The 26,916-nt window shown below is 41.7% G+C and overlaps 1 protein-coding gene and 1 long non-coding RNA gene across 6 annotated transcripts in view; one reads left to right on the forward strand and one right to left on the reverse strand.

Moving 5' to 3' along the window:
* The first annotated feature begins 114 nt into the window (after nucleotides 1-114).
* LOC130593857 (uncharacterized) lies at nucleotides 115-8,683 on the forward strand. 3 transcript variants are annotated; one of them, XR_008970902.1, is made up of 2 exons: nucleotides 115-204; nucleotides 6,698-8,683. It is a non-coding gene; the product is annotated as an uncharacterized LOC130593857 (long non-coding RNA). The 3 variants fall into 3 exon arrangements; XR_008970903.1 differs by having other exon boundaries at nucleotides 156-219; XR_008970900.1 differs by lacking the exon at nucleotides 115-204 and adding an exon at nucleotides 228-552.
* Nucleotides 8,684-11,526: 2,843 nt separating this feature from the next.
* The window catches only part of RORA (RAR related orphan receptor A), a 343,489-nt gene continuing 328,099 nt past the window's right edge, over nucleotides 11,527-26,916 (reverse strand). For all 3 annotated transcript variants that reach the window (XM_057399323.1, XM_057399337.1, XM_057399331.1), the window contains 8 exons: nucleotides 23,515-23,656; nucleotides 21,496-21,891; nucleotides 18,611-18,732; nucleotides 17,327-17,459; nucleotides 16,452-16,559; nucleotides 15,074-15,184; nucleotides 13,647-13,759; nucleotides 11,527-12,359 (listed from right to left, as the gene is read on the reverse strand). In XM_057399323.1, coding sequence (XP_057255306.1) covers nucleotides 12,195-12,359; nucleotides 13,647-13,759; nucleotides 15,074-15,184; nucleotides 16,452-16,559; nucleotides 17,327-17,459; nucleotides 18,611-18,732; nucleotides 21,496-21,891; nucleotides 23,515-23,656 — 1,290 coding nt within the window. In that variant the 3' untranslated portion in view covers nucleotides 11,527-12,194. The remainder of the gene's footprint in view (nucleotides 12,360-13,646; nucleotides 13,760-15,073; nucleotides 15,185-16,451; nucleotides 16,560-17,326; nucleotides 17,460-18,610; nucleotides 18,733-21,495; nucleotides 21,892-23,514; nucleotides 23,657-26,916) is intronic.

The raw sequence follows: 26,916 nt of genomic DNA on the forward strand, positions 1-26,916 counted from the left end.
TCGCGGGCTCAGGTGCCCTGAGTCAGCCAATGGCAACGCGGGATCGCGCCGCGGCTGGTGAGAGGGTGCGGCGGCCATCTTGTGGCAGGCGGTACTCCTGCTGGGCGGGCCGAGCCCGTCCCGCCTCTTCTCGCCGGGAGATGAAGCGCGCCTGGGGCCTGTCCGCGCCGTGGGCTCCGCTCCGACCGCACGTTCTTCGCTAAGGTGTTCCCTGACCGGGTGTTTGGTGCCCCGAGAGTCAGTTCCTACCTTGGGTGTGCCGGGTGGCTTGTCCCTCAGGGGCGTTGGGCCGTGCGTCAGAGGGCTGAGGTGCCCCGCGGAGGTCGCTGCCTTTATCAGCTTCCCTCCTCTCCCGAGCTTCCCGTCTGGCTGGCTCACTGTTAACCGTGTAGGCAGAGCCCCAACCCCGTAAGTGATGATCGGGCTTCCCAGTGTGGTGAAATGTGGAATTCAAACATCCTCTGTAGGTCTGGGTGATGGAAACTCATTTACATGTGTTACAGGAAAAGGTGATCCCCTGGACATGTCCATAGTTGGAACATGAAGAGGGAAGTGAGTATTACGGCATGAAGTGATCAAAGTGTTCACAGCACCTAATCCCGCAACAAACTCTGGGCATTAAATACATAAAATATACTGAGATGATTCAGAATGCTATCTAAAATCACTAGCAAAGGTTGCTTGCAGATCATTTTTAAGGACATTGTTTGATTTAAATTCTGGACTTTTTTGGTTTGTGTATCCCTTGAGTAGTGGAAGGATTTCTCATTACTGGGTCCACTCCAGTCCTGCAGGTATCCTTGTATAAAGTAATGTTACTTCAAAACTGCTGCCAGGGTAGCAGTTATGTAGCCTAAAGATTAGAAGACTGGTTTTGACTGTGTCCGGTTATGTCCTACTTCAGTCTGCATCTCTCTCTTTTAATGGGGCTTCTTCCTAGATGTGATCCTTTTAGTTCCATGACATAAACATGAACATCAGGAAACACTTTTTCATGGTGAGGGTAATCGAGCACTGGCACAGGTTGCCAAGGGAAGTTGTGGAGTTGCCATCATTGGAGGATAACTCAGAAGCCGTCTGAATGTGGTCCTGAGCAAGTGGCTGTAGGTGGCCCTGCTTGTGGCCTCTGGAGGTCCCCGCCAACCTCAACCATTCTGTGAAATAGGGGTCAAAATTGCCACCTCCTAACCTGCAGTTCAGTTTTCCTTATGGGCGGCCATGGGAGTCCTCAGTTTGTCTCCTGCATTTTACACTGAACGTGAACAGTTGTTGCCTAACCTGTATCTTGGTGATTTGAATCTCACCTTTGTGTAGAAGATTGGGCAGGAATGATGTCTTGAGGATGAGAAAAATAAACTTGGATTTTCAGTGTCTCAGAGACTGCTTTAGTCATGGAGCTGCTGTAGAACCAACTTCTGTAGCACTACTTGATGCTAAAGTTCTAAGAACACAAACATTTCCACTATTGTTTGGGGGTTTTTTGGTATATGTGATCTGTAGGTGAAGGCTGCTCCCAGATACAGGGCTTCAAAGATGAATGTCAGTAGGTATTTCTGGATCATGGACAGGCATATAAATAGTGAGCTGCTCAAACTCTGTCAAGATGGAAACATTTCTGGATCTAGGTGCAAAAGCAGAATCATGCATGTCTGAAGAATAAAGTGTGCTGCTGACATTTGGGTGCTCCCAAAGTTAGCACAGCAGAGGGCAGTTACCACTTTGAATTTTGATCCCTAAATTGTAGTAAAACCTCAATTTTGATACCCAGATCCTCATTTAGAACTAACCCAGAGCACGCTATTTCCAGAGTCACTGGGAAGGCCTTAAAGCCAGGTTTCTTCTGTCTTGCACTCTGCACTGAACTGTGATTTTTAACAGGAAGACAACTTCAAGGAGAGGGAAGCTAGACTGATCCACACTCGCTGCAAGGAATTTTAAAGTGCTTGTTGGCCAAAATGGGAGCTTACAAGGTGTTTGGGAATTGTCTTGTTTCCCTGCTGCCAAACATTATGTGATGTACGGCCTAAAGAGCTCTATGTGCTCAGTAGCATAGCCTAATCTTGTAACTGTTCATTCCTTAAAGAATAAACCTAGTAAGCCTAATAAACCACAATTTGGAAAAACAAACCAGATGCTACTGACAAAAAATTAAGACAGATTTTTTTCCATTAGAAGCTGAAGTTTTATTACAGGATAACAGTACATAAAGCACATCTAAAATCGATGTGTTCAATGCACTTAATAAAGGTAATGTAATATTAAAGGTACAGTTTCTAAGTACAATATAACAACATTCATATTAGAATGAAAATTGGAGTATTTAAAAGACAACATTAAATCTCTTATTTTTACAGTCATATTTACAAAATGAATCAAAATACTTTTTTCGGGACTGAGTAAAATAACAAACTTGAATATAAGCAGGTTATCGTAGGAGTGAATTGGACAGGTCCATGAAAGTGAGAAGTGAAGTGACTGGGTAAAGATCATTAGCAAAGGTTTAGTACAATACCACTTTAGTATTCCTCTTGATGGCTTCGATTTTATGTGGCTAGAAAAGGAATTTGTACATACTGTACACATGACAGCATATATTTACATGTACAGTATAATTGCATTTCAGCTTATGTGTATTTACAGAAATTTTGAGCATATCACTCAACGAGGTTTTTGAAGTCGATGTGCTTAATCTTCAAACTGATGTGTATTTGTAATCAGCATTTATTCTGGTCTCGTTACATTGAACATTTAGTAAACAGGGAGAATATATTTTTTAACCAAATGGTTTTGCATAAATCTATCAAACTATTAAAATTAAAACAGTAGGGAGAACGTGTTCCTGGCATTATGTGGAGGTTGGTACATACAAATTTAAGTGCGAGTCCTTTTCTCTTGGAAAATATCAAAAGGTGACTTAAATCAACAAGGGAAAATAAAATCGTCATGGCTTATATTTAAATAAGATTGTAGCTTCAAGAGGTTTTTATAATTGTCCTGATAGTGTTTGCAGTTAAACATTCCACTTATGAAAATATACCCACGGTGCGGTAAAGTTTGTATTTATTTTTAGGACAACAGTATGTTTGCTGTTTAAAAAAAATTATTTATATATATATATTCCTTGGATTGAGGGTATAAAAGCAGTGCATGGAAGCCAAGAACCATGGCTTTAAAATTCACTACCTTCTATTATCAAAAAGTGCAGTAAACAGAAACATTGTATTTAATAAATTGCTCAAAAATCTTTGCTAAAGATCTTATAAATTCAGTAATATTACAGAAAAAATCTAATAAATATTTAAAAGGTTAATTACCTCCATAGTTAGATATTTGATATCCATGAGTTTTTAAGAATTAACATGAAAACAATATCTTAGAATGAAAGGAACAGGGGACAGGAGTACTTTTAAGGGTACATGACTATGTAAATTAAGGTATACATACAAAATAAAAACAAAACCCCCAGACCTGACAAAACGTTGCAAATTCCACTTCTTAATTAGCTGTAGGTGCTAATGGCTGTCCTGGGATGTGTATGCACGGTTTAGAAAGCATATCCAAGGACTGAATTCAGCCATCCATCTATGATGGAAGATGTACAGAACATTCCTATTTACAGTAACTGGAGTTAAGTGTGTCAGCACGGCCTAGTAACATCCGCATTTGAGTGTGTACAGATCCTATTTAAAGTGAAGAGGGAGGAAGGCACCCAGCAGAATAACATCTATAAATACCAGATGCAACGACAGGATAGAATTCTCCCCAAAAGCCAAGTAACTACCTCCCTTTCAGACAGACAACATATTGCAATTACTTTATCCTGGCAGATTAGATGTTTTTCTTTTTTTCTGATACAATACAGACAGACTGTTTTAGTAATCAAAAGGATAACAAGCTGGACAGAACATTTTTAATAACGTTAATAATTAATAATGTTAATAATGTAGAAAAAAATTCTACATTTGATATCAAGTATCTGTACCAGTGAAGTAATTTTCTCCTTATTAAATATACTATAGAATAATTTATATAATGACACTATGCATTTAAAGAGAAAACCATGTCCCAAATCTTGTACTCTGATACAGGTACTTGTTGGGCATATGTTGGTGTATATATATATATACACAAATATATATATTTATATATAGTTATACTCAGTGAAATTAACAAGACCCAAAGGTGGTATTGTCTAGGAATAAAAGGGGTTTGTTTGCTTTTGTTCACAAAAGTAACTTATCTAGCACCACACATCAGAAAAACACAAAAATAGCACACTCTAGTTCTAAACAGCTATGTCTAAAATAGATTATATAGTAAAACAGATATTATACAGCATAATGTGGTATTTGATAAACAGATAAATATTTGCACTGTGTAGGCTGTTTATAGTATAACTTTATCTATACAGAATGAAAGCAAAAAGTTAACTGTATAGAGGTGAGCAGAACAACATTAAATATTATGACTCCAAAGCAGAGACGAAGTTAGAGTTGAAAGAATAGAGCAAGATAAAATGTTTACAGGCCATTACAAGTCCTTAAATTAGTAGTAAAATAAGGAATCAATTGCTCAAGTTTAAGAAAGCAGTAAACAAGAGATTGCATTTACATGCAGATGTCTAAAACTTGTATTTCTTTTAAATCTATGCACAAAAAGTCATTTGTTTTTATTGCTTGACATTCAGTTATGGCTAGAGTATTTTTAACCTTTTTTTTTTTGTACTTTGGAAACAAGAATATTGTTAAAGGTGCCATAAAAATGGACAACATTGAAAACAGTTTGCAAAGAAACCACCTAACACTGCAGTTCTTTATACATTTTAAAAAGCCTTGTCTGGGGTTTGTCATACGTTAAATATATTTATTCTGGGAAAATACATTGTAGCTTGAAGCCTCCCATTGGCCCAAACATCCAATACAAAAACACGTCTCCAGAAAAGGAGCAGGCAGACAATACAGGTACATATAAAGAAGCAGCCAGTTAATGTCCTAATAGTTCAAATATTCACCACTGTTATGTAGCTTGTTTCTAAATCAATGTAGAAATGAGGAACATTTTGGAATTAGGTGTACAGTACGTATGCCTTTTTGTGAAATAAAATTCACTGTATTGCTTATGAATTCTCTGCATTAGATGTAGATAGCATTACAGATTGCAAGTTCCTGTAAAGTTTGTGCATCTACATTAAGACTTTGTGGGGTAATTTAGGGTAGTGTTTCTCAAACCGAAAGTCACAACCATTTGAAAGTTGCCAAAGTGTTTAGATTATTATCAAAACACTGTGTCAGGCAAGTGTAGCTCGGCTCTAGGTGAAGTGCAGCAGCTTGGTTCTCCAGCGCAGAGCCTGTGGTGGTACTGGCTGCAGACAAGTGGAACTCACTGGCTGGATGCAGCTCAGCCCCCCCCCAGCCCGGAGGAGCTAGCTCTTGGCTGCAAGCACCAAGCATTTGCAGTATCTGTGATGTTGGTAAGTACTAGCAGCACTCAGTTCCTCCAGCTAGGAAATGCCGCCAGTAATTACAGCTGGTTCGCATTCCCTGCCCAGAAAAAGTTAATTCCAACACAGAGTCCCATGAAGAAATAGAGCCCAGAAGGACCGTGCTTTCAGAAACCTTGAGAAACACTGACTTACAGGAAAACAAATATACAAAGGACGTATGAACACCCAAAACATGCAGATGTTAACAGAAAGGTGTGATGCCACGTGTCAAGTTGAAGACCTTGACTGTGAAATTCAGCTTGAACAAGTAATAAGATTATGAGGGAAGACATACAAGTGAATATTGTGGCAGAATAAATTAATCTACGCATACTGATCTGAAGCCTTTATCATGTTTTGTGTCTTTTTTGGATAGCCTACTTATTGCTACGAAGTTATTGCTATATTCTACCAATGATAAAGGCAAGAAAAAAAGAGTTAACCAGCAACATTACATATGCAAAAGGTAGAATACAGCTTCTATTTTGATGTTACAATTGTGTTTAGTACCTGAATAAAGTTCCAAAGATAGACCGTGTATTATCCTAAATCTTACGTATTTTTCCCCTCAAGTCCAGTGACTCAGCATTATTTAGCGAGCTATTATCACAGTACTAGGATTAAAGCACATACTGCAATGATTTTAAAATAAATATTCATTTAAGTTTTAAAACTTCTCTTTTTGCTGTGGTATTTGGTATCTGTATGCATTTGCCCTCATTTCCACCAAATGATTTACTGACAGGAATACTTAAGTATAAACAAAACAGGAGGCTAATATTCAAATCTATTCATGGTTGAAACTTGTAATAAATATTAGTATTAATAATGAAAAAAAAAAAATCGAATACTTATCTTTCTCCAGCTAAGGAAAGTAAAGGTGTTTTGTGCAATCTGAATCAGCTAGCACAGGCAGAATGTCATATACTGAATACTCAAGAGAAAATTGCTTATTATTTTTGGATATTGGATAGTAAATGCTGTTTCTGACATTTATATAAATAATTACATTTACATTGGCAAGTTTAGGAATGTGTAGAGAAAAAAAAAAACCACCACATTGTCTGCACAGCTTATACTGGGCAACCAGGTTTTTGTTCATCAAGTATAGATTGGGGAACGTCCATGCCAATCCCAAAAAAGCGATCACCCCACTACATAGTTAAAACATCTCATAGATTGTACGTACTAACAGTCTGTTTAATTGATACGCAGGTATGTAAAGAAGAGGTGCTACTGTGAATCAGCAATAGGAATTTTCTTCTGCTGAAGCAGCCAGAACACCCGCTGATCCAAGAGGTCGTATTTGCTAAGCAGTTGTCTGCCTCGGAAGGCCAAGCCAAGCTAAACTCGACTGTCAGCTTGAAAAGCTGTAAGAAAAATTTCCCTATCTATTAAGCAACCTAAAATAAACAACTGGAACCCATATATCCAGTGAAAAAACCCTCAATTACTTAAGAAACTGGAGAACTGATGCTTTTTGCAAGCAGACAGGCTTGATGAGAAATTCACTCTCTTCCCAATCTAATGAAAGTCTGGAAGTCTTGCTTTTGCTGTTTGCATTTGCTTATTCACTTTTCTACTTGTATTTTCAAAATGTGAAGCCCTAAACCAAGGCTAACTGGGTCAGGCTTCCCAAATCCTACAATTTGGCACTTGGAGACTTCCTAGACATTTTATGCCATTTTCATCACTTGGCATTGCTGTATTTGATGCACTAGGTGTGAAAATGTCTTCAGCCTCAGTGTTTCTTTCCAGTCAGTTTTTTTGCTTTACCATGAATCATATGTAACACTGACAGACGGTGTCTGCAGTGCTGTTCTTTTATTCCTGCAGATCTAGGTTCCCTTTTATGTGACTTCATTGCCGAAACCTCATCATCCCCTTTGCATTCTTATTGCACTATCATAAAATGATTTGTTTTCTTTGACAATAATTTAAATACTGAAACCTCATTTTCTACTCCAAAACACTGAAATTCATCTGGGAAAACAGTCCTATCATTATAAAAATGTCTCGAGGGTATTGAAATTAATTTCAGTCATTCGTTTAAGGGTCAGCATTAATTTGTTTTCTAAAATATAACTACAAAACCTTTGCGCTGTTTGGAGTACTTTTGTTTTGAACAAAACAGACCTAGGAGCAGCTCTGCTCCAAAACCAAGTAAGGGAATGAGGCACGCATAGAGCAGTTAGTTAAAAAGAAAAGAAAAATATCCAGTTCTCTTGTGCCTGGGGGGAGGGAGAAGGGAAAAAATATCAGTATTTTTTAACACGTAATTTGTTCCACCAGTAGTACTGGCCACCCTGTTGAAGAGCTTTAGAAGATCCCTGAGCACATTAGTTTCTGACTTTTAACCCCAGCTCCAAAATGATAGGGCTTTCTGTTGTTGATAGCGAGATGGATTGTCATTCACAGTTAAGTCAATCATAAGGTGCTTAGCTATTTACCCTTTGTCACCAATCAGCACAAAGAACTGTCAGAAAATAGCTTTTATTTCTCTTTTTTTTAAATAATAAAAGGGCACAAATTTTAAACAACGTTTTGTGACAGTGGTTTAGGATTATTATCTGGCTGCCCCTCAACAACAGACAAGTGATTCAGTCGACATTCCTTAGGAAAAAAAAAAAGGCAAAAAAAAAAAAAAAGAAAAATCCTGTACAAATATGTATTTTTCCCTGAGGGATCAAGGTTACACCCGCAAGTGCTCTATGTACATATTGCACTGTAGAGGAATGAAGAACATGTGCAAAAAAAGCAACAATGATTGAAGCTTACTAATCAAACCGTTTAATCGTGACCGCTATGTCAGCTTGCATTTTGGAATGTCGGAACACAGCTATTCCTTTAGGCTAGAATGTAAAAACAACGAGAAAACAAAAAAAAAGAAAAACACACCTCTACTATGGCACATTCAATGAAATAAAAAGTTTTTCAAAGACAAATAGACAAATTCCATCAAGAAAATAATACAAAGTTCGTTCGTTTGTGGTTTTTTTTTTTTTGTTTTTTAGAAAAATTACATTACTTTCTTTCATTGTTTCACATTACAAAATTTTTTCTTGTTTACACAAATCACATTTTATTGCAGGAATATTTCAAGTGCCATCAAACATTTATAGAAGGGTTAAAAAAATAGAAGTCTCTCTAAAGTGGTCCAGACAAGGCTTTGTATAGAATAAATCTTTTTTCCACCTTCTATTTTTGACTTAAGTATTTTTAATACATTTTCTTTATTCCATTGACACGTAACAGCCAAGAAGCAGGCACTCACCCGTACCACACGTCCATCCACGTGCGCACAGAGGTACTCACACATACACACGCACACACACACGCACAGAGGTGCACATACACACACAGATATCTTGGTATCCACACTAAGATAGGTAAGCTTTAATAAAGAACAACCAAACTTAAAACCAGCCTCCCTTTTCACCTAATCCCATTGTTTTTAAAACATCAAACAATGCTGGAGATGTTGGAGTACATTAGGGTGGTTCAAAGGACAGCACAGTGCAGTCTCTCTTTCCTAGAAAGCCAGAAAACAGCTCTGTGGATAGATGTAGCACCCAATGAAAATCTGTTTTTCACTTTTAGGAACAGATCATTCAAAAAAGAATAGATGACTCCTTTATCTTCAGCTGTCCTCATGTTTTTGTTTGTAGTGAGCTGTGCAGACTATGGAAAGACTCGTGAATACCCACTGGCCCCAACTATGGCGGTTGGCAGCAGTAGGAAAGCAGAGTTACCTGGGGTGTGTATGCACAGCCTGATTTAACACCTTGCCAGTACACAGGAGCTCCCACGGACAAAAGTGACAGCACTTTCTGGCCTAGCAGAACATGTCACAAGCTGCTTTCAGATGCAAAAGGCTTTCAGATAAGGCCCTATCGAGCCTTTTTTATGGTCATGGTGTTAGTAAGTGCTCAAAAAATCTGTTGTCAATGACTTACAGGTGTAAATATGCTGAACTAGATACCAAACAAAACCACTGGCACCTAGCTGCCTGGCAAAGTACTAATACTCATCAGGAAAAGGTAAGGAAAGGATGCGACTGAAAATTAATCCCCAGATATTTTGCCTGATAGTCTACTTATTGTCAGAAGTAGGAGTTGTATCTCACTCTCTAAAGTATAGGCCTTACTTCATTATTCATTAGTTGACACTGAAATTAAGTTTAGTTGATCTTTACAGGACTAGCACCTAAGGCTGGTCACATTCAGAAAACATTTGTTAGTTAAAAGGGCATCTTTAAAAACAGGAACACATGTTAGAATGCAAGTACTGTATCATGCCAGTTACTCCAGTAAAGTAAACAATGCTGCTAGGACCAGGGTTTTGGAGGGACTGGGGGGGGGGCTGTGCTGGCTGTGAGCTGCCGCCGCCGCAGCAGGCAGCATGGAGCAGGAAAAGCACGTCTCTGTGGGCTTTTTCCCCGCAAGCACTCTCATGGCTCCATCCCAGTGCTCCTGGAGGTGTAGGTGTTCCCCTCCCACACTACAAGCATACTGCTTTGAAGGGGAAATATGAGCTGCTCATTTCCCCTCCTTTCAAACTGCAGAGGTGAGCAATAGCTGTAAGCTTCCCTGATGTGGCAGACTGTGACATTTTTAACAGGCATGATGTCTAAATGCCTCAATTTGATCCCACAGGAAGCATGTTCAAATCATAGAGTAAACCTCTGTTTTGTTTATAGTAACCCACTGACCCAATCCTCCTTTTAAAAATAGGCTTCAGAGTGGTTCTGTTCACTTCTGTTACCTAACAAGTATACTAAACGTAAGCAATCAAACCCATCGAGCACATTCTGTCTCATTCCTTACTGGTTTTTAAAGTTCCTGGGTTTTTTTCTTACATACTTCGTCATGAACTTCATTTGTGTCGACCTCTAAGGCATCCAGTTACACATCTATCTCATCCAAACCAACGACACGCCTCTGGCTCAGCTAGTCCCAGTGTATTTTGTGATGTCGGTTACTGTGAATCTGCCTTCAGAACTAGGTTTACTTGCCACATCTGTTTGGAGAGAGTTTCTTCCTAAAGGGAAGGACAATTGGCAATAATAAGGACTGATAAAGACTGCAAGATTCAGCTTATTAGTTGGTTATGCAGTATGGGAATCAAAATTCCAGAATGCAGATCTATAATATCAACAATTTCCTGGCATTACACAGAGTACAGCCAAACCGCGTGCCTTTACTTTGTTAGTCTGTCCTCATCTGATAAACTTTAAAGTGCGTATTTTACATAAGGAGACCAATGGACTTCTCTGGTCAGCTGCCTGAAACTGCAGTGCTGAGAGCTAGAAGAACAGGGGTCAGTGTCTCACCTCACTGAAGTTAAAGACTATGAATTTTGACTTCTGTGAATTTTGATAGGCTGGAGTGTGGAGTTTGAATGCATTGTTTACAATATGGAGTACAAGGTATGTAAAATTGTATATAAAAATTACTTTTCTACATACACGTCATATACGCATACTTTTACTGTAGATACAGACTTGAGTAACTACCTTCAAACCTGGATTGATGGTGGGCAGAAATACACTTCAAATAGCCTGATTTCCAAGGGTGCACATTACTGGTTTGTAGCTGTTCTGTAATTGCTTTAACTTTGAGCACGGAAGTTCAGCACCTTTGAAAATGAGGCGTTTGACTTGTGCACCTAACTTGGAATTTCGGCATGTCATTTTAAACATTCAGGTTTGAAAGATCTGAAACTAAAAGTACCTTGAATTTAGCAGCTGAAAAGCTGATTTTAATTCAGAAAGTTGTCATTATTTTCAACTAATTAAGTTGAAAGTTGTCATTATTTTCAATTAAAAAAAATATTTCTATAACCGTTTCAGGATATGACCAGCCTCTCTTTAAGAGTAACATGGAAAACAGCAGCATAAATACCTCCCAACGTATACGTACTAGTACCTGCCAAACCTTTTTCAGTTAAACTTGAATTTCTGGTGCACATGCAACACAACAATGAACACGCTAGCATTTAATTTAAAGAAAAAGGTGCAAAATGAAAGTGCCTTATCAATTCAACAAGAAAAGCTATACCAGTAACTACATTTTATATTAATTAAAACAATATATAAACAATATCTCTTTTGCTATATATAGTCTTCATGCCCATTTACCCTGTAATATATTATAATGCTATTGTTGCTATTGCTATGGACCCTTTTCATGCCGTTCTGTCTACTGGCAAACAGTGGTAGGTGAAAAAAATCGTCCTTCATGAAACAATGAGCAAGTTGTGCAAACTGATGCTGAAATCTCTGCAATGCACACCAGTCGCTGATTACTAGGTGGACTCTCTGTTCTGATCAACAAATTGATTGTTCTGTCAAAAGTCTGGGCAGTGAACTACAGGAGAAAACAACCTTCTGACATGAGTACCCTCAGTCTGTGTAAACAGAGGTCAAAGATTGAGAAGCTGAGACAGAAAAAGGGTCCATATTTGTAGGCATAATGGAAATCATATGCATGAGAAAAACAAGTTCAACTTTGTTTCATTGTTTCCCATCCTTCGCCTGACCCCGACCGCCAAGAGATGTGCAGTGTGTTGGCTCCCTAGGTCTGTGCAGGGCCACATAAAGTGTCTTGGTTTTCTTTCTTTCTTTTCTTTTTTTTTTTAATTTTTAATTTTTTCCTTTCTTTTGTTTTACTGTTTGTACTTCAGACATTCTAGAAGTGCTTAGGTGATACGTTTACCCATCAATTTGCATCGCTGGCTCAAATTCTGAAGTGAACAACTCCTTGTAAAGTGGAGGAAAATGAAGTCGTACAATGTCTGGGTATATTGCTTTAAATGCCATAAGCTTTTCTGTATGTCGTCCACACAGTGCTCTTAAAGTAGACACTTTGCATATTAACTGTAAAAAATGAACAGAAGTCATAGGGTCACATACATGGAACCAGGCCTCGCGGTCTTGCTCTTAGATTAAAGCTCTTCCAAACACTGAGTTCACGTCAGTTGTTTACCTCGAGAATGACACATCTGATACACAGTCATGGATGTTTCTTAGGTTGCATTAATACAAAAAGGTGTGGGGGGGGAGGGTTGGGGAGAGAAGGCACTAAACAAGCTACTGAAGTAATGGACTAACGATAGCTATACAGTAACCTTTTCTTTATGCTTCTAGGAAAAGGTATCATTTGGTTTCCTCACCTGCCTATCAAACACTGCATTGATACAGAAGTATTTCATGGCTGGATCTTCATTCACACAGCTTAGCCATTCCCTTGGAAGAAGGCAGTCCTGACTGCTTTTAAACCCACTGTGAACATTGTGGAGGGAATGCAGGTTAGGCCTTTTTAACTTATGCTGAATCAGGTGAAAAGGAACAGACCAGGAAGATCTGTACTTCAACATTATCGCTAGGGTACTCCCTGAATGTACTGAACACATCCTTGTGTCAAAGCATGTGGAAGAAACTTTCTTCCAGCAAAGGTATCCAGAGTATACAGATATGAAAAAGAATTTCATGAGCTAGGATTTGACATGGGCTGGGCCATCCAGCTTCTATTGTAATTAATTCTGTGGTGTGAAACTGAGCTTAAGCTTTCTGGCTGTGTATTGCTCCTCCATAAGGAAGTGCTTATCTTTCCCCAGTTCTTCCTGTTTATGTTTTTTAACATCACACCACGCTTCCATTTTTGAAAAATGACCTACAGATACTTTAGATGAGCACAGTAGTATGTAGGATCCTTTTTCCCCAAGCACCAGTGTTTGGAAGAGCTATTGAGAAAAAAGGCTGTGTGGGGAACTTCTCACGAAGACAGAACAACAAGGTTAGTTTGGGTATTGCATGTTATCACAACTTCATTGTCATGCAGGCAGAGACTTCACAAGGCTTAAGGCATGCATATTGTAGAACTGAAATAGAACTCTCTGGTAGAAATGTTGTGTGGGAGGAGGAGGGTAAAAACCTTCATTGCTTCTCATGCAGTTCAACATAAAAATACTTGGTTTCAGACTGTTATCAACCTTGTACATCATCACTTCACCTCTTCTAGTTTTTAGTAAATAGTTCCAGCTGAGCACCTTGATTTTAAGCAAAGCATTTTGGATTCATAAAACTTTACACCATGCTCAGGACACCCATTCTTAGGTAAGCCTCCTCCTGCAGTCCCATGGTGTGGCACTGTATGGTTCTTACCTTTGTTAGGATTCCATCTTCTCGGTGGTTCTTCTGTAGGACGTGCTGAAGTGCTAGCTGGATCTTCTGTTGGAGCTTTTCAATCTTTACTTTCTCCTGAAGCCACGAGCGATCTAAATATAAATGGAGTTAACACCTCGAGTACTGCACACGTCAGTCACAGCACAACACAAGTACCAAGTCTGTTACAGATTCATCTTTTTTGTTTGCAACTTTCCTTCCCCTTCTTCTATACTCTTGCATAGAAAACAAGTTTCAAAATCAATAAGTTTTGGAGTGTATTTGTTATGGGCATTTCAAATTACTTTTATGAAGTCCTTGATTAGAAGAACACTGTGTCAGAGTAAGATTTAATAATCATTTACTAACAAGGTCTGTAAAATGCAGGGTATTACAAAATTAAGCTAACAACTTTTTCCTGGGAAATGAACAGATCACATAATGAACAAGAGTTGAAGTGGATCTTCTTGCTAAGATTTACAGGGACATACAGAAAAGTCAGAAGCAAATATTCAGCTGTTAAAACTATCAAAAAAGCTCCTGAACTTCCTCGCTGAAAAGCAGTGTTTGCTGTCCATGCTCTGTGGCAAAATTGGGCATTTCTGTGGCTGACATACAAAGACATGGGACTAACATGGTTCCACTCTGGCTCACAGCACCAGAGCGTATTTGTGACATTCTCAATAAACCCGCTGTCAATAATGGCCTCTCCCACCACCACTCTGGACCCACTCTGCTGCAGTCTGAAAACAGCCTTTATTTCCTTCGGCGTTAATGCCAGGCACAAACAAACTTTGTGCACTGGTATCTTGTTTCACCTGACCTCGTAAGCCCTCCCAGAACCTGGAGTACTGTGCCTACCTACTTGAGATTACGAGGTTATTTCAGCTATTTCAGGATGGCAGACGCAGGCTGCCTCGTGGGGTGACTTGCAGCATTGTCATTCTTGGTGTACCCAGTTTCATGATGGTACAAAGCTACCTCGGGATTTTTGTACCATTGTAAAGTGGCAGCCCTGCTTTAGAGAGCTGGGGTGGCACTGCAAGCGTTCTGTCATGGGCTCGGCAGAATTCTGCTGCAGCTGCAGGCTCTCACAGTTGAAAGCTGACCATATAAACTCAGAAGCTACCTCCTGCCTCTCACCCTGGCTGACCCAGCAGTCACGTTTAAGCTTTCACAAAGAAGCTGAGTCCCCAGTGAGGTGAAAATTTGGAAAACAAGGGCTTAGACTAGGATTTCCAATTGAACAAACCTGTGCCTGAATTCATAGTTTTAACGTGTCCATTACAGATTTTGGTCAAGGAGGAGCAACTCAAAAACATTATGGTGTTTCACACTGCCTGATAGTCTTAACTAGCATTACAAAGCATTAACAGCATAAAACCAACCTCTAGCAAATAAACCTAGAGCAAAGCTTTGTCTCTTACCTGCTGACATTAAAACGAACGCAGAGAACAAGGCTATCTCATCTTCTGTCAGGTGCATAGAACATAAACTTTTTCCAAATTCAAACACAAAGCTAATGAAGTCTTCACAACCTGCCAAAAAGAAGGCACAGCTCATGCAACATTGTTCAGAACTACTAGAGAGCTACAGACTGTTGATTTAGTCTGATGGAGGTGAAAAATAGAGGCAAAATACTTCCTAGGGGAATGGTCTTCTCGTTAAGGACCATGAAGCAGTGGTAGTGAGGTCTCTCTCCCTCATGCCTGAGCTTATTATGCCACTTCCCCAAGTCCCCAGCTCCCACACCTGGCAGCCAGGATTACGAAGGCTTGGCATGCTGCATCTTTTCCACATTTGGTTCTTCTGAGGTAATTATGGATACAACCCAAGCAATTTGAAAGCTCAGAATTGTTTTAGCTTTGTTTCTGTTCCTAAATGGAACTTTCTTACATCACTGCGGACTGGAGGTTCAAAATGTGTACTTGAAAGTAAGACTGCTGAGCACACAGAAGGCGAGGGGAGAGGCATGCAAGGTACATGCAGGAGCAAAGGGAGAAGCCAAAGTCTGAAAGCTTTTCATGCAGAAAAGGAACTGTCCTGTCACCCATTCTCTTGTTCACACAGGTGTAAGTCAGGTTACTGCTGCTGTTATACATGCTGTTAGAAGCTCAGAAAGTGGAGCCCTGCTTTGAAGGAGATTGCAACCTGATGGAAGGAGGGCTCTTCTCTGCTCATTGCAGCCCCAACCCAGCCTAAATGTCTAGATGTAGTTGCTAACAAATGGAAATTGTTTCACTGGAACACACATGTGATACTGCGTCCTCTGTATTGCCCGACTCTGACCTTGTACTGTAAAGTGTTTGAGAAAGGCAGAGATTACTGCAGTAATTATGCCGCATCCTCTGCTGCCATATTTTCACTGCCCTCCAAAATGGCTTACATCCTAAATCTACACCCAGTGAACTGCAGCCTTTTAAAACTAGCAAAAACATACAGAAATTTCAAATTATGAACTGTAGTTTAATAATAAAAAAATGTATGTTTACAGTATCTTACCTGCAAATAACTGGACTTTGCACGTTACAGAACACTCAGTATCTCCAAAGCATTAACATCAGTATATCCAAAATTAGCTTAAAATCTGCTGCCTTTTCCAACACGATCTATACAATGTTTCTCTAGCTATGAAATCTGGGCTTCTGTTGTCAACAAGTGCATCCAAATTGCTCTACCCTGATCTAAGTGTTGAATTACAGCTCCAACAGTCCTTTACTGCTGTTGCAACAAAAAGCAGCTCTCCCCTTGCCTTATTATGTTTATGCTGTTTTTATTAAGATACAACACTTGACAGTTCCTTACCTAAGGACTTGAAAACCTCTGGGCTAGCATACTTGCCATCAAAGTAGACTGTGTTGTTCTGGGAGTCAAAGGCACGGCACATTCTGATGAACACAACCTCTAAAGACCCTAAAACAGAAACAATGTATGTTTGACTAGTGAGGTTGAGACCTGCTGCGAAAAGCAAGTGAGGCTTCAAAACGTTCCTATGCCCTGTGCTCATTCAGTATCAGTCGAGTGGGGCAGCAGGTGTCTGGGCAGGGCATAGTTTGATTTGCTTGTAGAATTACAAGAATTCCCATAAACCCCTCTGGAAGTTTTTGTTAAAGCCACTTCGTTAACGCTAATAAATAACTTCCATTTGAGTAATGAAGTCTCTGAAGTCAAAGCAGCTGGCTCAGATTTATACTGATGAAGCTTTGACAACTTTGTCCAGTATTTGTAAACTGCATTACTTCTACAGCATCCGGCCCACAACAGGCTGGATTTTTACCTTGAAACACTGTTACTCACTCTTAGTAAGTCAAAATAAAACACTTGATTCCAACTTTTCCATCTTAACACCCTCGTTGCTCCTTTTGTTCACAATGAAACTGTCACATGTAGACTTGAACTCATTCTACCCAGAGTAACTAAGGAGGTGGATTACTTCCCACAAGGACACAGACAATTTATAAGGTTCTTCCCTTGTATTATTTTAAATGATCATTGTACAACATACGTAGATATCATAGGATCACAGAATGGTTTGTGCTGGAAGAGACCTTAAAGATCACCTAGAGTTCCAACCCCCTGCCACGCGCAGGGACACAGTATTCATATACAATTCCTGTATACAGGTAACACTTTCCTCAATCAAAACTAATAGAAGCAGACCTTCAAACTGACCCACATACCTGCTTTTAAAAGCACAATTTGATCGTTTTGACACAGTTCCATAAAGCCATCAATGCGTTTGGCAAATTCCACTACATACTGTATAGCTTCTGTTATTTTGACTGCGCATAACTGCCACATTACCTCCCTTTGCTGTTTGAGAGAAAAGAAAAATTGAACAATTACTAATCAAGCTTTGGAAAGCCCATCTGCATCAAGTAAAACCAAGCAAGTTCTCTCCAGCACTCCTGGCTACAGTCTGCTTGTTGGACAATGGGAATTAACCTCCCAGCCAAAGCCTCCTGTGTATGAGCGAACAGTGCAAACATGTGAGACTTCTTCAGGGATGTCAGAAGAGATCCAGGTTGGAGTATTTTTATTTCATAAGCTAAAAATGTCAAAGTAGAATGATTCCTGCCATTTCAGTGGGAATTCTATTTGCTGCATGAAAAGAGAATGCCAATTTACACCAGCAGTGCATAATCACATCCTTCCTGTCAACTTTCTGTAGTCTGTACTGAATGTGAACTGTCTGACTCATGTTCCGAAGGATACATAACGATACACATATCTGAAAATCATCTTGTTAACAACATGAAGACAGCATGAAAGTAGTGATTTTTTCATGTGCTGGCAATAATTCAGAATGAAATTACCTTACGAGTGGAAAAAAATTATATTCTTAAAGGTTAAATATTTTTTGGTGGAAATGACAAAGAGATTCAAGGAACAGTGTGCTTTAATAGGACAGCTTTCCAGAAGTAGCCACTTGGCAGGAGTTTGTGATGGAAGCCATGTTTGAAATCCAAAGGTGGATTAAATCTTACATTGTGTCCCCCCCTCTGCCTCGGCACAGAATTGCAGCCCCAGTGACAGTGGTGGAGTGGGGTCAGGACCACAGCCAGGCTTTGGAGGCTGGAAACCTGCCCGAAGTCAGTGTCAGCCCTGTAAAATAACACAACTTGGTGGCTTCAGCTTCTGTTGCTGCTGTTGATCCAGGAGATTATCAGTGAAAATATTACTATAATGGGGTGTTTAGGATAGAAAATCTGTCTCTGGTTTCTAACCCTTGTTTGTCACGGGCAGACTTCAGGAGCACAGCTCTCCCTGTACCTGTCCTGATCACAAAGGACAGGATATCTCAGTCATCTTGCTGCTTTGGATGCTAGCACATTATTTTGTTTGAAAACACAAATACATTCCTGACAGTAAATAGAAAGCAGTGAAAAAGTGAATTTTGCAGTGTGTTACGGAAATACCATGCTTTAAAAGCCCCCATGCCATAGTGTGGCATGCTCCTGTACCTTGTTCTGGTAGTTCTCGATCTCTTCCTGCAGGAAGGTCTGCCATGTTATCTGCTGCAGCTCCTCTCGCAAGTACTGGCACGTTTCCATGTGCGACTTGGAAATGTTCTGTGCAAGGTGTTCTAGAGGGAAGAGCACACAGGGACACGCGTGAACAGCGCCCAGCTGCACCGCAGGGCCGGGGCCGCGCTCGCAGACCCCCGCTGCAGGAGGGCAGGGGGCGAGGTGCCGCCGCTGGCAGAGCTTCGGGTGAGGGAGCCGGGGCCGGGTGCTGCTGCCGCACCGGCCGCTAGGGGGCGCTCCGCGGCCGCGCACCGAGCACGGGCCGGGTTTGGGTTGAATTCGGGTGGTTTTGTGAATGAATGAACCCCGCGGCGGGGCAAGGCGGCAGCTCCCGAGCGCTTCGCACACGTGGAGCAACCCGGGATGGAGCCACCCGGCAGAGAGCACCCCGCGAGCACCCCCTCACCCAGCAGCACGCACAGGGCACGGCGCAGCGCTGCCAGCCAGGCACCACAGCTGGAAGAGCCGTCTGTGCCTCTTACCACGGGAGCTGTCTAACACACACAGAAAGTGAGCGCCGTGTGCTGGTGGCAAGCAGGACACTGCCACGTGGAGGGAGGGAGGGAGGGAAAAGTTTCTTTGTTGCTCTCACGTCATTAAAAACACAGCTGGAAAATGCGCCATTAGAGAAGGTCACTAACACCATGCTGAAGACTCAAGGGTTCTTCTCTCTAGCTTTAGAGTACTGACTGCGAGTGACTTAAGATTTCCATACATTTTAATTCCAAATAAACCATTCTCTGCTGCTACAGTTGGTTAAAAGACCCATGAGGCAGATTCATATTCATTAATAAAACTTGATTCCCTAAACCTTTAGGAACCCTGCTACAGGTGTGAACAGCATTTAGATATCTGAATTCCACCTTTACCTTGTCTTTCTCTTGCCTACCCTGACTTTCACACCTGTGTTCTGGTTTAGAGCCCTGGTGACTTGTCTCCCACAGTGCTGCTGCTGGTGCTTTTGCAGGCTTGAAACGAACAAGAATGGTTATGATGCCGAGGGGCTGGAGCTGGGTCTGCTGTGAAACTTATTTGGTTTGGTAACAACCAAACCCAGCTCTACAAGTGGAACTGCTGGACCAGTCGACCTGCTTAGTGCACACCTACTGCATCAGTAGTTTGATGTAAGAAACAACCTGAAAAGTCTTTAACATACAGCTGAGCTAAACTCAGATGATACATGCTACCTGAGCATCAGCAAGGCAGAGCATCAGGTGGTTTATACTTTGGTTGCCATCACAGCTTTCACGTATTTCAGAGCAAGTTTCTTTTCTTACCAGTGCATACTTAAAACATTTGCTCTCACCAGCAGCACCTGACAGCTTTATCCCTGTGCCCTTGTGGGATACGGAGGTGAAATATTACCATATTACTCACAAGCCTCAGTTCTGTGTTTCAGCACACACCTAATAAACACTTTCATTGAGCAGCCCCACCTTTCTAAATTGAAACCTTAGTCTGGAAGACAAACATTCTCCAAATACTGTTCAGCAGTGTCAGTGCTGGGCACATAAATCACGCTTTGTAGGGTCTAAATGTAAGCACTGCGTAAGCAACATGACACACTCATTTCAGGCCAGCATTCCAAACTCAGCACCTGGCCTGGGACGCAAAAGCCCTTTCTTTTTTCTGTGGGTTTAATGTAGATCTTTCACTGGCTCCCACAAGAACATTAACAGCCCTCTGACTGAGGCAAAGCTGGTAGCCTTTATCCTCGTGTTTTCTTCCCATTTTTACTTATCTGTAACTGAAGTTATTTGAACTCAAGCCAGACACAGTATTTTGTCTGTCACAACAAATCATATTGCTGAGAACAGAAGGACATTAAGAGGAAAGGACATCAGAAGGTGAGGACATTAAAAGGTAATAAGCCTTCTTGACCCTTCCTCTCTGCAAAACTTCTCAAACAAACATAAACTAAAACAAGCAAAAGTTTGTACCATCTGTTTGTCTCGAATTAAAAAAAAAGCTTGCAAAAAGATACATTTAACATGGAACACCTCATTTTCAAACTATTTTTAGGTTTTTATAATGGAATAATTAGCAAAAAGGTTGCTTAAGCAAGCAAAATCAGTTCTAAGCACCTGACTGCTTAGCTAAGTAACAGAATCTTAAAGCCACTTCTGTGCTGGCCTGTTCCAGGTTACTTATAGCCAGTTAACAGAGCATGCTCTGACTCGAGCCTCAGATATTGACAAGCCGTGATTGTGGAATTCAGCCCTAGCATATCACTCTGGGAAGAACTGACAGTAAAACGTGCTCATTAATGTGGTTGGTGTAAGGGAAATCACCGGAACTTGCTACTTGGTAAGATATTCTTCAGCATCTGGGGATGCTTTTTGACCAGTGCCAGGAGAACTGCCTCCAATCACCCTGGTGCTTTGGGTTCGTGTTTCCCAGGTACAGGTGGAGAGCAGAAGAAAATCAGCCTCCTGACTTCTCGTTAGAAAATAAGAGTATGAGGTAATGGAAGAGAGGATAAGATGTTCAAAACCAATCTGCAGCAAAAGGAACGCTCCGTTTCTCAGCACTAATCATGGGCTCACTAATCAGCATTCAAAGGGCTCTGTTACAAGGACTGACACCAAAACCAACGCTTCTAGAGCTGACCAGCCACAAGCTCCCAGGATCTTTAGTCCAGTTCCATCAGGTGTTCACCATGTCTTGGGGGTGACGGTACTGTGCCCATCACAGGAGGATGCCCACACATGCCCACAGCTCTACCAAAGCAGCATTCTCACTACTGCCTGGCTACATGTGTCACTTCAATCCAAAGGGTTACTATTAAGACAGTTACAACGGAAGCTTTTCTCTCTCATTACCTAATTCTGCCATGGACACAGTTGGAGAGGTCTCCCCATTTGTAAAAGAACAATACGGGAAGAAGCCCGATGCTGGTGTGTAGTCACATATTGGTTCTGGTTTGATTCCATTAATATCAAGACCCGACTGATCTGGAGAAGGCTGTATGTCTAAGTAGAAGCTGCTAACTGCAGAGTCTGCTTTGCTACCTTCAGGGGTATGCCCATCAATGTAATTACTGAGGTCATCATGTAGCTCTGTTAACCCATTGGTGGTGATATTGTATGTTGGTGTTAGTGGTTCTGCCTCTCCTGGTTGCTGCTGGTGATCTCGCTGCTGCTGCTGCATTCGATGCTTCTGCACCTCCGCATACAGGCTGTCCCTCTGCTTCTTTGACATTCGACCAAACTTCACAGCTGAAACACAGACACGCAACACGTTACATTGCTACAAACCCACTAATGCACTTTCATTGTCTTGGAGCTTTAAATACTACATGGAAGGATGCAGTATAAAAGGCAAATCAGCTGAATAGGCAGACCTAAGAACCACTTCTGCAGTTACAGGTAATGTAGCTGCATGATCTACTCATTAAAAGACCATCCTAACATGATACTTAAACGGCCCATTGGAAGTCACTGGTTTAGAGGAACCCATTAACTTCCCAGTTCTATACCAGAAGGATTTTCTCTTACACACCCGCCGAAGTTGACAGATGCACCTCCTCAGCATTCAAACCCTACCTAGAAAAGCAGAAGCAAGATAGAATATGCAGGCTTGAGATGAACTGTCCAGCCGCTGCTAGCTGCACACTCCTCCTACAACATGAACCTAGAGTTAAGTCTAAACATGTGGGGCCTCTCTCAGAGAGTATCAAAAGCAAGCTTTACTGATACTAGAACCAAAGCACATAGGAAGGACCACCGAACCTGCTTTCAGTGCAGCTTAAAGTGACAAGCAAAAATGTTTACCCAGCGAATTACTGTTAAAACTATACATATGTATGTGTGTATGTATCTCTCCACAAAATTGTTACTATTTTGAAAAGTACCCACAGGAAGTGTAAGCCAGAAGCAACTGGTTTGCCACATCCAGGGAATTCCTAAGAACATAGTATGTGATTTCTAGGGCCTCTATCAGCTGTAGAAACCTCTTTTAGGAAGGTGACAGCCACCTTGTGCTTTTCTACAGGGAAGCAAACCTGTCGTGGGGATCAGCTGTTACATGATCAACCGCTCCAGGTTCTTAGTTTCATGCCCAATAAAAAACTTCAGATAATGTAATTCAAGAAGTTACTCTCCTTCATCAGGCCTCTTGTACATAAGAGTAACACATATGTGTTGGCAGAACATGCAGCATTGCTGTCACTAGCAGTGGAAAACAATGAGTCAGATCTTCAAATTGGGTAGGAGATGGCAGCTTTGGTACATCTCTGGGGGAGGCATGCAAGTATCAGCCGCAAATCCAGTTCTAGCTGAGTTCCATAACCTTCCATTTTACAGAGGTGGGTTTTCCCTGTTACACCGGGTCTAATTTTGAGCTTATTATTCTCAGCAGTGGAACTCATTTTCTTCAGAACTTCTGAAAAAACACAGTGCTATTTTCAAGTTGTGTTTCTCCCTATAATTCATTACACACACATTGAAACTTCTGTCTTGTGAAGCAGTTCTGATCTGTGCTGATACAGCAACCAGAGCATTACCTGCTGCTGTGGTGTGGGACTTAGATTGGAGTGGACCCAGAGAGAAAGCATTAGCATCAGACTAAAACCTGCATCTTCCAGAAGTGACCAGAGGCAAAGCTCTGAACTGAAAACTATACCGGATGAGCAGGAAAGAGTAAACCCCAGAGCTTCATATGTGTCCTAATTCATAGCTATTTAATGTGAATATGTAACAATAACTAAACCCCTCTTGATGATCTCAACTATCAGCCCTATGCACAATGAACCTTAAATCCTAGGCTGTTTTAGCAGCACACACTCAAATGCTAAATGCTGTTTGGTTTTTGCAGTTCAGGTGCATGTCAGCAGAGCTCACCATCCCGAGACATCCCCACAGCAAGGCATTTCTGTAGCCGACAGTGCTGGCAGCGGTTTCGACTGGTCCGGTCGATGAGACAGTTCTTCTGCCGGGGACAGGAGTAGGTGGCATTGCTCTGCTGACTCCTCCTGAAAAAGCCCTGTAACAATCGCAAAACACGAGTCAAGAAGCTGCCAAGTGATGGAGCAAAGACAGACTTGGAAAGGCAGCACACCAGCAGATAGGGAAGTTCAAGTGCACTACAGTTAGCTGAGGAAGGTATGGAGGGTTTGGCTGTTTTTTTCCCCTCTCTTCTAGAAGCAAACCAACCCCAGTCACCAGTAGGAAACAGCTCCTTAAGAAGTGTTGTGACACACAGAGGAATTACACCTTTTTTTTTCCACTGGTTTTACAGACCCCACATCTGATCCTTTCCAAATGAGCTAAAACTACCCAGAGACCCAGATTTCCTGTCTTCCCTGGGTCTGCACAGATCTCCAAAACAGGGAGGATTCAGGAGCCCTGTTCTTTGGAGATGTCAGTGGCAGGCCTCGGTGTCCAGCCTCCCCCAAGGATGTCTGTGTTTAGCACAGTGTGTGATGCCAAGTGGGGCCTTCAACAAAGAAAAAGCTTTAAAGGTGTTTTTTTCCTAATTAGTTTGATGCTGGTGGTTTTGAGGTTTTGTTCAGCTCAGCACAGGGTTGAGATCTGCCAGGAGGGAGGAAGCTGAAACACATCTTACATGTTTTTTCTAAGTCAAGTGCAATGGGCAGACCCCCCTCCCAGCAAAGTGAGTGCTGCAAGGTTGGCAGTAGTCACAACTTGGGTCTCTCCATCAGGACCGTGTGTGCTGGAAAGCAGGATGCCAGCTGTTTGCTTTGAAGTGCGTGGCATGTTTTAGCCACAGACTGCCCAAACAGCAGCTGGTGCGTGCGTAATACCTGCTTCACAAGGATGCTGCAGAAACGGAGTCATTCCAGCCCAGTGTTTTAGTTTTATGTTGCCACATAATGGATTCATTAACAGCGCTGCACAGAAAACACCTCCTCAGAAATGCTGGGCATCTTGTAATTACAGCTGGACTTTTCCCAGTTGTTCCTTCATTCAAAGGCCCCATCCTGGAGCCCCTCAGCACACGTACGCTCTGTCCAAAGAACCGGTGAACTAAAACAACAGGAAGAGACTTCCCAGCAAACCTCCCTCAGGCAGAACCATGGCCGTGCACAGAGCTAAAGACCCCTGCTCCATTATATGAGGAGGAACCAGTCTTCATCCATGATGCTCCTTTTAGTAAAGCTTTAATGGGGAAACATGGAATATATAAAAAATGAGGAAACTGAAGATGTCTGGTTTTTATCCTGTTTTCCTGTGCATCATTTCTCACCCATTTATTCTGGTCTCTTGTTTCTATAGGATTGAACTTTCAACTGTTCTTTAATGTCTGCCAATAGAGAGACTGAAAGTATTTCACTTACTGAGCTCTGATGGAGTGAAAACCTGAAACACCATGGAAATTTCTACCATTCCAGCACCATGACTGATCCCCCTGGAGGAACCAACTCTTCGGTAGCAGACAGCTGAATTTCCAGCTCTGGCAGCACCCTTAGTGGAGCCTGTCACTCCAGTGCAAGTACACACGAAGTGCAGTGGGATTTGTCAGCAGAACAGTGGTGGGTACCGACCTGACCCATGATGTCCTGACCAAGGTTCTGCACCTCCACACTGTCAGCCCCTGATAATTTCAGTTCCCCGAACACTGAAGGACGTGCTCACACATGAACTGTATAAAGCCTGCCACCACTGAGGTCCTGAAAGTCAACTTAATCAACGTGTAAAATGAACCTGGCTCAATCACCTCAAAGATCTATACGTTTTCCTTTAGCTGAGACATACACTGAGTCTGCACTGCCAGTCTGGCGTATCTCCCTTCATTAAGAATGGTCTTCTCAGGCTGAGGATTATTTTTAGGAGTATAATGGGGAAAATACCAGACTTTTTGCTTTTCCACATTTTCCCTAGAGACACAGCTGCTCAATACATTTTAGTGTACAATATATCTACTAAGTTACAGCTTGAGGCTAAATTTTCAATAGAGCAGGACTGCCTGAAACTGGGGTCTTTCAAAGCACTTGCACTTTACAAGCAGGAGATGTAGTACAGTGCTTTTAAAACCAAACCCTACACTGTTATCTGGGCATGCTGAAAACATCAGCAAAAGCTAAAGCAAAAATCCCCCCTTGCCTCAAACTCCAGAAACAAAACTGAGCTTGTCCAGAGCTCAGACATACCCGTATCTGATTCGGGACTGAACTGCCAATGGAGTTAAACAGAGGGTGTTTCACTCTCAAAGTTCTTCTATATTATTGTCATTTGCCTGTGAGTTTTCTAAGTTTGGGCTCTCCTATCATTGTAAGACATGGGGAAGCCCCTATTACAAGAGCCTTCTGTAAGTAAATAAGAGTTTCTTCCTCAGTTGGGTTTTCCCCCTTCATTAGGAGAAGGAGAGACGCCACAATCTGTTCTATTCCCTGGCTTTTGCCAGAGGCACAGAGCTAGCTATAATTTTTCCACCAGGAAGGAGGAGGTGGATGCATGCCTGGTACACGTGTCTACATCCAAGCATTATGCAAACCAGCCCAGGCCACATGCTTTCCATGGCATGCATGTTGAAAACCATTACTTTACATGCAGGCAGTTGCCTAATGGGCCATGGGCAGAGCAGACCCCTCTGGATCCAGCACAGGAACAGAACTGCTGCTCCACTCCAGAAGCCACCGTGGGACACGGCTCTGAGCGATGGCTCTGGCGGCGAGCGCGGAGCCCTGCCTCCTCCTGATGGCAGCACAAAGATCCAGCTGATTCTGATGAGGCCCCATTGAGCTTTGCATGTCTCCCTTTTTATGTAGATGTATTAGCCTGGTGCCAGAAGAAGAGCAGAGCAGATTACAAGCCATAGCTTCATCTCTGCGTTTCAGCCTCCTATTTATACACAACACAATATACGGGTTTTCAGATGCTGCCAAGAAATCAAGTTTGGGAAAAAAGGGCACAAGAACTTTTCATCTGCAAGTCAGTTCGAATAACAACTTGTTAAAAACGAACTTTGAAATGTAAATAGCAGCTTCTGCAGTCTTTGCGTAGTTGCAGTAACCTCAGTGCTCGGGATTGCAGAGGTCTGTGTGCTCCGCAGCAGGGAAAAGCCCGCTGTGCTTCCCAAAGTCGCAGCCGGCAAAGCCCCGGCTCCGTCTCCACTGTGGCACAGGCTGAAATGCTGATCTCATGTTTGGTCTTTTGACAAATTTCCCTTTAATGAATTGATTCCTACAGTTCATTACCATACCCACTTCCACTTCTGTATACACATATGTCTTAATTAGCTGCTCATTGGCTGGTTAATTACAAGAAAACAGCTGACAGCTG

This window comes from Pezoporus wallicus, unplaced genomic scaffold (genome assembly GCF_028554395.1).
Source record: "Pezoporus wallicus isolate ANWC-B61680 ecotype Strahan unplaced genomic scaffold, APGP_CSIRO_Pwel_v1 contig_3952, whole genome shotgun sequence".
In the NCBI taxonomy this organism is placed as follows: Eukaryota; Metazoa; Chordata; class Aves; order Psittaciformes; family Psittacidae; genus Pezoporus; species Pezoporus wallicus.